Source organism: Sinocyclocheilus grahami, unplaced genomic scaffold (assembly GCF_001515645.1).
Source record: "Sinocyclocheilus grahami isolate Dianchi unplaced genomic scaffold, SAMN03320097.WGS_v1.1 scaffold874.1, whole genome shotgun sequence".
Classification (NCBI taxonomy): Eukaryota; Metazoa; Chordata; class Actinopteri; order Cypriniformes; family Cyprinidae; genus Sinocyclocheilus; species Sinocyclocheilus grahami.
In genome coordinates, this window is record NW_015506053.1 from 428,023 (window position 1) to 439,160 (window position 11,138).

Sequence of the window (11,138 nt, forward strand, 5' to 3'; positions counted from 1 at the left end):
CTCGAGGACATCGCGTGCGTGCTCCTCGCCCAAACAAACAACGCATAGATCGTGTGAATCATCGGGTGTCAGAAACCGCTGACACGGATGTACACACTTTCTAAACGCTCCGCTAGTGCTCGCCATAGTAGGAAATGAAATACTCTTACTTTGCTTTTGGAATGCACGCTTCAAACAGAACGGTCAGTGAAGACGAAGAAAGTGATGATGTGCGCTACCGGCGCCTATTTTGTACTAGTTGCGACGGTAGTGACGTCATGGCTGTCGCCGGCCAAACAAGTTGGTGTTTTTTCAATGTAGGCTTCAGACACGGGTCACGACGAGGCGTTCCCCATAGCGACCCCTAGAGGACGCAGTTCGAAGTTCCACGAAAGGGAAGCAAAACAACAATTGTAATCTATCTCGTGGAAGTCATATTGATGAAGAGATCATGTTTGAAATGATACTGAAATGCTTGGACTAGGATCCAATTACTCAGTCATTCATCAGCTAAACTGAACTCGTTTGAATTCAGGGAGTGGGCTGGGAATCAGAGTTGTGGGTGGAAAAGAGATTCCAGGGACCAACAGAGAGATCGGAGCCTACATTGCCAAGGTTTCAGCAGGGGGCTGTGCTGAGCATACGGGAAAAGTTATTGAAGGTAAGAACTTCCGAATTAGTCAATCTGATAACATTAGCAAGTTAAATTCTCTTACAGACAGTAAGGGGTTAAAGAAGCGAAAGAGATGCAATAAATAAGCAAATGTGGTTTTAAAAAAAATTTACGTTCATGCATTTTTCAATTCTTAAAGGTCAGTGTTTTAAAAAAGCAAGCATCAGCAAATTCATTCATTTTAAGCATTCAGTATTCTTTCAAAGGGAAAAGTACCTCATTTTAAAGACCATTTCTCATATTAACCAGGATGCTATTGTTGTGGTATGATTGCTCTCCTTGTTGACGAATGCTGACTCAGCATGCTCTTGTCAATTTAGATGAGCCCCTGTGAGAAAAGCTCAGCTTCCTGAACATGTTTTAGCTTATTTTATTTTATTCTTTCGTAACTCATGATTTTAGCAAAGACGCTTGATTTTAAAAAGTTTCCTTTATAGTGCCAAATCTTTTGTCTACTTTTTTGTTTCATCCCTGAAATATGCAAGCAACAATCTGCTGGCAAATTACACAAGCATCTGTTCTTAAGTCTTAAGTTAGGTTTCTCTTGATACAGTATAATGTCAGCTGCCACAGTGGAAAATGTGCTAGAGAGCAGATTTAATATCTGATAGCTGTAGCGATATTATTATTTGGGCCAAGAGTTGAATGAATGCACAGTTGCACAATGCATACTCATATGTAAATGCTTCAACTTAGAAACACAAAGTATGCATGCATGTATTGAATACAACAGGGATCTTCCATATTTAGCCAGTGAATCAGTAACACATCGGCAAAATAAGGGTTCATGTTTTATCATTTTGACCATAATTATCTACAGTATATGTTGGTACAGTAAATGAGGTAAACATTTTATGAATAAAAATGGGAAATATAAATCATTTCTAACATTAAAGCTTTTTGAAGATGCTCCCTTTTATAGCACACAGTATTTTCACCAAATGAACCGAATCCAATCCCAATTATGCACAAATCATTCAGATACTAATTTCAAAGCTGAAATACTGATTTTGGCTTAGTGGTAATCTTGCAGAGTAATATGGAGATATGACTGATGTACTTGCTGAACATCTGAGAGGTTTTTGAGTGGAAACTAAAGAGATTGATTGTGTAGAGATGAACAGACATTTGAATGATGTCTTGTTGTTATCAGCCGCTGAAGCACTCCGAATGCAAAAGACCTATCTGAAGACTCGCTTTCATTTGTGTAAGTGCTCGGGGTTTGGCCTGAAGTGGGCTTGAGTTTGTAGTGATGCTTTTAAATTGTTTTTCTCGCTCTCTGTTTTCTGCACTTGTTTTCGGTCTCTGAAGCTCAAGTTTCCTTGTAGTGAGTGAAGTGCTCAGGGAAGCATGCTATTGAAAAAGTGTGTGTGTGTGTGTGTGTGTGTGTTATTTATGTGTGTGGTTAATTCAGTGATTGTTTTTCCAGAATTTACCCTCAGGAATCATAGTAGCACATATATCTTTCTATCTGTGTGTGAATCTATCATAATAGTTTTTGATGTTTCCCCAATATAGAGTACACAGAATCCAAACTTTGGCTCTAGATTTGAGGTTTTTAAAAATAATCATACAGTTGGTGACTTTTATAAACGGCACCTCTTTTTAATACTTTCCATAACAATCTGCAGACAAATAATGTTTACTTTTGGCTAAAGTGCACTGTCTGTGAGTATCTGTTTTTACTATTCGAACCTAATAAATGTATTTCACTCACTGGTTCTGATGACGTGTTGTGTTCCTCAGGAATGCAGGTTCTGGAGTGGAATGGAATCTCTCTGCTGGGAAAGACATATGAAGAAGTGCAAAGCATTGTGGGTCAGCAGTATGGAGAGGCAGAAATATGTTTGCGCCTGTATGTTTCAATAATGTATTCAATGTTTGAGACTTAACCTAGCCCACCATGATAATATGCTGATTTGGTGCTCAAGAAACATTTGTTATTATCAATATATGAATATAGTATATATTTAAGGACCATGGTTTACCAGCAGATACCCTCACTGTACCATGGTAGTTCAGTGCATTTTTGTAAGAACATATCATTTCACACAATTAGACTTGAAATAACTTTTCAGGTTCTAGACTGTGTCTTATTTAATGCTGAATGGTGATACATCGATTTAACTGTCAAATATGGTCAAATTGTGGTCTTTAAGCCAATATGCTAATACAGTTATCTTGACTGCTGTTTAGAGACCTAAACATGCTCTCCGACACAGAACACCCTCAACAACTGGAGCTCCATACTCAGCTGAGTGCTGGTGAGTGTCTCCAATATTTTCTGGTCTTCCCTTCATACTGTACTTACATGTTGTGATCCCTTTAATAAGCTTTTTATACACACAAAAAAAAGTCCCTTTAGGTAAAGCCGGTCTACTCTGCAGCCATCTTGGCCATGTGCAGACTCTTAAATACTTGAATGGGGAAAGACAAAAAAAAAAATTGGCTAAGCTTATGTTTCAATAAAATTTTTCAATGGTATCAAAATTTAGCTGCTTAAGCAGACTAAAAAAAAAAAAAGACAAGATCCAAGTCCAGCCAATATGCATGCATGCATGACATAAGACACGTTAATCTTTTATTTTAACTGGAAGCTTCCTTTCCTACAGCTTTCTGATTTTAACCCCAGGTCAAATTGGGGAATTTTACAACCCCAAATTCTTGTACTCCTGACCGTGGCAAAGGTGTCTTTATTGATCAGTAGGTTGAAAAGGGTTTGTTTTGTGTTATAGTTGTTGTGTGTGTTTGTGTTGTAGGTGAGCGTCAGCGTTCTCCAGGTGTTGACCCAAAGCAGCTGGCTGCAGAGCTGCAGAAGGTATCGCAGCAGCAGACTCCTGCCTCTGTGCTGTCTGCTCTGGAGAGAGCGGGACACTTGCAGTCTGGCACCGGATCAGCCGCTTCAAGTGGGGTCCCCAGCCCTGGGCAACCCGGGTCCCCTTCCGTCAACAAGAAGCGTCATAGTAGCAAGGTACTTTATCTGTAAAAGTGTGCAGGAAGATGCCACATAACGTATATAGAGCATACATCAAATGTGTCTAAATTTTGGAACTGCAAACTAGATTTAAAGCAGACAGGGATTTATTTTCCATTATTTTGTTTTTCAGTCAGCAGAGTTTCTGAAGCAACAACCGCATCCAATCACTGGTGAAATACAAGTGAGTATGTGCACCAATTTCACAATGAACAAATTTATACAATTAGTATATTCTAAAATCAATTTGAATTATATGATTGTGTTTTGGCTGTGTTCATTATTCCCATTTCTACATATCTGAATAAGGCAGCTAACTATATAAATCACAATTTTGTAAACATAATGTAAACATCATGTAAATGACTTTTGTGACAGAATAATTATTTATATTTTATTTATTTATTTATTAATTATTTTAAACTTATTTATTTTTTAATGTCCAGGCAAAACTAATTGTGCAGGATGAAAAGATGCAGAAGTGTGCAGTGTAGAAGTAAAAGAAAAATCGGATTATTTTACTGTTATGTTTATGAATATGAATTAATTTAAATAAATGAAAAATGCACTATTTTTAAATGCACATTTTAGAATGAAATTACATTTTAATAGACTGTCTGTAGTATTATGTATCTCATAATATATCTTTCACTCAGCTTCAAATCAACTATGACAAGAATATGGGCAATCTGATTGTTCACGTGCTACAAGCAAGAAACCTCGCTCCTAGAGAAAACAATGGATACACAGACCCTTTCGTTAAGGTCTATCTCTTGCCAGGGAGAGGGTGAGTATACCTGTGTACACGGCTCTGTGTGTGTGTGTGTGTGTGTGTGTGTGTGTGTGCAAGTGTTATAGTGACAATAAGAGTGACGAATGAAAGATTTAGAGAATCTCTACAGTATGTTTATTTATTTTATGTGTGTCCTTGTCCACATATATAAATGTTGTAATTGTGGTTAATTTATTGTCTGATTTTTCTTTTTTAGTTACTTGAATCTTGAGTCACTTCATTTAACCCCTCCCCCCCACCTTTTTTTTTTGTAATAGCTCCTGTTGTTGTTTTTCTCTTGGTCTTCCAGAAGTCACATTTTTCTTCAATATCAAGATTCTACGAAATAAAATCAAGTACGCCTTTAGCTCCGTTGTACCCTCTACACATTATTCCATAATAATTACAATGGAATGAAAGTGTAAACATTTTTTAATAATAAACTGAATCGCTGGATGGCGGAGTAACAAATGTTACCGGTAATAACTGGTATATCCAGTGGGCTAAAAGTTCTCCCTTCCTGGGTAGAAGTCCTCACCACTTTAGTACAGAAATGACTTATTGGAAGACTAAAGTGGAAGAGATCTTCCTTAGAGAATTAAATTTTTATTAGCTTAGCTTAACATGCTACCTAGTAATCAAGCTCAGTGTATCGGACTGCGGAGACGGCACAATCGATATGGCTTCCACCAGTATGGGGTGTGTAATGCTATATCTGCCATCTCCTAATGGCCATATCTGCAGTGTTTATGAGATTAGTTCCTATTACCTGCACAACTGATTCTTTTGTCTGGCGCTAAAAGCCCGACAGACACGACCCCACCCGGACCTCAACTTTTTTTGAGGGGTTTCTGTCTCCCCTTTCCTTGGATTCTCTGACTGTTGTCTGTTTGTCTGTCTACTTTTACTTCGCATTCCATACAAATCTCCGGATTGGTTCAGCCAAGTCATGGTTGTCCAGAACGCAAGGTAGCGTGGTGTTTCTTTTTCTTTTCATTTTTCTTTTTCATTGGTGTGTGTGTGTGTGTGTTTGGATTTCCTTTCTTTAATTATCATTCTGTCACTCATGTGGTGAAGCCTACTGCGTCATCTGTGAAGTGTCTCAGATCTACCTCAAAGCAACCTCTACCTCTGAAGTTTTTGATTTGAAGTCAATAAATTCTTGAAACCATTCCCTCAAAACCAGTAAATATTAAGTACAGTTGTGCAACGCTACCATTGTGCAAATTCACATCAGCTCATTGTAATTGAAGCATTGCAAAAAGCATTGTAATCATTGTAATGAGTCTAGTGCTATTGTATGCTTGCATAGATCGCCCATATACTCATGTAGAAGTTGGATTTTTTCCACATTTTACTCTGTGATCCGATAATGTCATTATCATCATTGGTGGCATGGACCGTAGATGCATCGGTGTTGCCTTTTGTGAGGTCATCTCAACTCCACTAGCCTCAAGTGGCTAAAAATATGCTACGTAAACCTTTGAAATGCATCATCTAACTTTATTGCTCCTTGTATCCTGTCTCAACATGATAACCTTGCAGTGCTGAGAACAAGAGAAGAATTAAATATGTCCAGAAGACTCAGAACCCAGAGTGGAACCAGACCGTCATTTATAAAAACATCCATCTGGAGCAGGTAAGTATGTCACATTATTATATATGTATTTTTATTATTATATATATTTTAAATTTTTGTCATATCATAAACGTAATATATGTTTTATTTATTTATAAAATATTTTATGAAGGTAGTTATTATTATATATGTATTATATTTATATACATATATTTAAATACATACTACTGTTCAAAAGTTTGGGGTCAGTAAGTTTATTATTTTTTTTTAAGAAATTAATACTTTCTGACACATTCAAGTAAAGACATTTATAATGTTACAAAAGATTTCTATTTCATGAAAATGTGGTTGTTTGAATTATATTAAAATATGCTTTATATTTTCATTTTATGTTTAGATTTATTACTGTAAATGCTGATCTATAGCTGTTCTGTACCTATGCAATTACTTATAAATGTTCAGGTTTTTTATAGTTATTTCCTATTTGGAGATCGTTCAGTTCTGCATATCTCTTCTAAAAGATCATATCTATATGAAAAATTTAACTTTCCCTTTGTGTGTGCTTTTCTCTCTATTTTTCTCTCTTTTTACTCTCTATTAGAATTCATCTTTCTTCCCTCTCTAGCTTTATAAGGTTATAGCCTATTTAGTCTAAGGAATATGCACAGATCTTTATCATGTAATTAAAGTAGTCAAAAACACAAGGGAAGTTACATCACAATAAAATGTGTCCCATTTTTTTCCATCCAAACTTGGCATTCCATGCTTCAAAACTCTGAAGGTTGATTCAGTTTTGCTGCCATTGCTATGCTGTTTACTAAGTCACAGATTTCATGTTAAAAGATGTTTATACTTGATGAATTGTCTTTTTCCTGCATCTGACTGAAAATGTTTGTATGTGTGTGTGTTCGCCTCAGCTGAAGAAGAAAACTCTGGAGGTTACTGTGTGGGATTATGACAGATATTCCTCAAATGATTTCCTGGGAGAAGTGAGTGTTACAAGATAAAAGTGTCATTCCGTGCACCAAAAAAATAAAAGACCTTTTGGCAGAGATAAACATAATTTGCAAAATTCCTTAGAAGTGATGTAAAGTATGCTAGCATTTTGTCTTGTGCACCAGGGTTTACTATGAAATTTGTTATTAAGTCATTTTTCTGTCAGTATCTATTTACATTATTATCCACCAAAGAACAGTTTAGAAAACAGACATTTCTATGAAGTCAGATGAGTAAATTCAAATCTAACACATTATTAATACTTTTTTTTTTGTAGGTGCTCATTGATCTCTCAAACACGACTCAGCTGGATAACACGCCTCGCTGGCACCCCCTAAAGGAGCAAAGCGAGAGTATTCACCATGGAAGAACTCACCCTCCGCAGGGGCCCGGCGGCTCCGGGGGACTCGGAGGTCAGGGCGGCCCTGGAGGGCCAGGAGGTTCTGGAGGTCAAGGAGGGCAACCGGGGAACCAGCAGTCCCCTAAAACCTCTGTCATCAAGAGCCGAAGTCACGGCATTTTCCCTGACCCTGCTAAAGGTAGGTCATGCATACTAAACAAAAATACAAACAGGAATCACACAGGTGGGAACTAGTGCAAATTGTTTTAGAATACCATTAAAAAAAGTTTGGAGCCAGTAAATTTTTTACAACTTTTTTTTTCTTACAGTCTCTTACAGTCACCAAGCCTGCATTTATTTGACCAAAACAGTTAAAGGGGTCATATAATGCTACATGTACTTTTACAAGTTGTTTGAACTGAAATGTGTGTTGGCAGTGTGTGTACACAACCACCCTAAAATGATAAAAATCCACCCAGTGGTTTTTTGTTAATCTACTAAAATCTTTAGACAAGAATGACTCCTAAGCGATTGAGGTCTTCTGTTGTTAGATATAATAATGAACATAGCAGTCATCGTTTACTCCTGAAATCTGAGCCGCTGAAGATGCAGTGGATTATGTTTGTTTTTGAAGGGAATGCACCCCCGATCTACATAAATGCATCTATGTTCGCGCGAATCATTTGTGATCCAGCATCACCTACAGAAGAAGTGAGTGTAAGGTTTTTTTAACGAATCTTTGCAAATTGCCTTTTCTAATAATGTGCTAATTGGCAAGTTTCACAATGAATGCAGTCTCTCTGAGAGCGGCTCGGAAGAGAGGGGCGGGGTCAGCAGATCTCATTAACATTTAAAGGAAAATGCTACAAATCTGCATGCTCTGAAAAGAGCTGTTTTTGTCAGGGTAAAAAAGGTGTTTTACACTACCATTGAGAAATTTTAACCAAACTATGATACAGACTTTCCATTAAGACCCTAAAGAATCATATCAACTTGTGGAAAATGGGCATCCTATGACCCCTTTAAAACAGTCAAATTGTGAGATATTACTGCAATTTAAAACAACCGCTTTCTATTTTAATAGAATTTTAAATTATATTAAAATAATTTGAAAAGTAATTTATTCCTGTTATGCCAAAGCTGAATTTTCAGCATCATTATGCCAGTCTTCAGTGTCACATGATCCATCAGAAATAATTTGAACATGTTGATTTGCTGCTCAAGAAACATTTCTGACTTTATCAATGCTGAAACCAGTTGTGCTGCTTAATATCTTTGTGGAAACCATGATATGTTTTTTTTTTCCCTCAGGATTCTTTGACAAATAGAAAGTTCAAAAGAACTTTGATTATTTTAAATATAAATCTTTTGTAATATTATATCTTTATTGTCACTTTTGAATGTAATGCATCCTTGCTGAATACAAGTATTAATTTCTTTCAAAAACAAAAACAAACTCACTGACTTGTATAATGAACAGGAGATGGACGGTTTAATATTTGGGATTATTGCTGGATTAATGGAGGGCATGTACTGTATGTTCACAGATACACAGGTCCCTACAATAGAAAAGTCCCACAGTAGTCCTGGCAGCTCCAAATCTTCCTCTGAGGGTCACTTGCGCTCCCACGGCCCCTCACGCAGCCAGAGCAAAGGCAGCGTCACCCAGGCCCACCTGGAAGAAGCCGGGAACGCCATCGCTGCAGCTGAGGCTGCGGTGCAACAGGCCCGACTCCAGCCAAGTAACACTTACTACTTCACATGAGCTCACAGCCTATCTGTTCTCTGTCTTTCTTTCTTCCTTTCAGTCAGTCCTCTCGTTCTCGCACTCTTCTGCTATTTCTTTTCCATTCCCTCTCGTCCTCACCTTTCTGACACATAGTTTTGTTTTTGGTTTTGTTTTCATCATTTTGTTAATAAATTGAAGCCTTCACTTAAAATCACAAAATGAAAACATTTAACTTAATAATCCACAAAATAGAAAGTATCTTATTGACTATTAAAGCAATAGTTCACACAAAAACAAAAATGTTTTGGGGAAATTTACTCACCTTTGTTTGTCTGTTACCTTATCAGAACAGATTTGGAGAAATTACATCACTTGTGTACCAATGGATCCTCTGCAGTGAATGGGTGCCATCAGAATGATAATCCAAGCACGCAGCTTTTTGCTTCACAAATTAATTGATGGGCTGGAGTCGTGTGGATTACCGTGATGTTTTTACCAGGTGTTTGGACTCTCATTCTGACGGCACCCATTCACTGCTGAAGAAACATTGATGAGCAAGTAATGTAATGCTAAATTGATCCAAATCTGTTCCGATGAAAAAACAAACTCGTCTACATCTTGGATGGCTTAATTTTAGAATGTTTTGAGTGAACTATTTCTTTAAGAAAAGTGAAAAATTAGATTGTCCTAAAGCACTTTTTAAACTTCCTAGCATTTATAGTGATATCTGCATACTGAGTGGCAAAATAGAAATTATCTCATTATAAAGATCTTAATTTTTAATAAAGCCCGTAAAACCCTAAATATTTTAAACAACCAATGTCTGTTAAACTCACATCCGTAAATCGAATATCACAAACCTGCCTTCAGCTGTCGTAAAACTTGGGTCAGCATTTAAAGATTGTATTTCCCAGATAAAATTTCATGCCAGACATTCAGGCTTAGTGTTTCTTTGTAATACAGCAAGTTGTGTAGTAGCAGAGGAGGCATTTGTTGCATAAAAAAATCCCTCAAAGTAGAGCACAAACTTTTCCTGCCGACATGGGGGGGCTAAATTTAAGGTACACCTGAGTGTATATGGAAAACACTTCACACTGACATCCAGAGCATGATGAACCCCTCTGTTACCTCATTGCCCCTTTGCAAGTAAATTCCCAGGCCCTTATCCCCAATTCAAAGCCATATCTATGTCCGCATGACTGTGATGTGTAAAAATCATGAGCTGGTTTCATGTGAGAGCGGCTATGCAATCTCTGGATGAGTCTGTGTAGAGACAGCCCCATCTAAAGGCAGAACTGGCCCCATACTGATCACACAACATCTTCCAGCCAATGAGAGCAAAGTATCGAGTCAGATGACCAACATGGAGGGATCTCTGCTAGAGGAGGTGAGAGACATGTGACTCCTCCCTCTCTCTAAATTTAAGAAAAAATCAGCACAAACCACGCTTCATAGAAGCAAAACACAAAAATGTTTAAATCTAAAATCAAGGCAGCCATTAACTTTGCATGAAAGTCTGTTATGTTTTTAAACCGATGTTTAATGTTATTTTAAAAAGAGTGCATTGCCTTTCATTTCACTGTGGTCTCTTTTTTTAGTTCTGTTATCTTTTCTGTCCATATGTAACTTTCTGTGCAAAGTGCATTTCCATTCTTTTTGCATAAATTGTTTTTAAGTTAGTAGTGTAAATAACGAGACCCTTGCTTAATATGGCTCATGTCTAATTGTCTGTTTGTGTATGTGTATTTATATAGATAAAACAAACCACAAAATAATTGATGGGGATGCATACACACTGGACAGTGAAGATAGTTTGGGCACTAACACTGTGGACAGTGCCATATTTCAGGTCCCTCAGCTGTAAGTATGTCTGTTCCCTCCTGTAATTGTAATTCATCTGTATTAGATGGATTTCAGTGTATCCAGTGGACTGATATGTTGGATGATATTTGGCTATTTGAGTGTTAGTGCTTCCATATGGCAGTTCTAAACTCTACTAGTCTAAACAGTTTTGTTAATGTATAGTGCACAGTTTTTGTTTGTTTGTTTTCAGTCTTCTTTGAATAATTTTTATTTTTTTTTACATCTTGAGTATA

General features: G+C 37.1%; 1 protein-coding gene across 1 annotated transcript in view; it reads left to right on the plus strand.

Annotated features, from left to right (window-relative positions):
* LOC107563410 (protein piccolo-like) overlaps positions 1-9,192 on the plus strand; it is a 68,736-nt gene extending 59,544 nt beyond the window's left edge. The window contains exons 24-34 of the mRNA XM_016248281.1: positions 515-640; positions 2,399-2,507; positions 2,849-2,916; positions 3,412-3,623; positions 3,760-3,810; positions 4,283-4,413; positions 5,341-5,367; positions 5,944-6,037; positions 6,895-6,966; positions 7,251-7,512; positions 8,861-9,192. Coding sequence (XP_016103767.1) covers positions 515-640; positions 2,399-2,507; positions 2,849-2,916; positions 3,412-3,623; positions 3,760-3,810; positions 4,283-4,413; positions 5,341-5,367; positions 5,944-6,037; positions 6,895-6,966; positions 7,251-7,512; positions 8,861-9,078 — 1,370 coding nt within the window. The 3' untranslated portion in view covers positions 9,079-9,192. The remainder of the gene's footprint in view (positions 1-514; positions 641-2,398; positions 2,508-2,848; positions 2,917-3,411; positions 3,624-3,759; positions 3,811-4,282; positions 4,414-5,340; positions 5,368-5,943; positions 6,038-6,894; positions 6,967-7,250; positions 7,513-8,860) is intronic.
* The last annotated feature ends 1,946 nt before the right edge of the window (positions 9,193-11,138 follow it).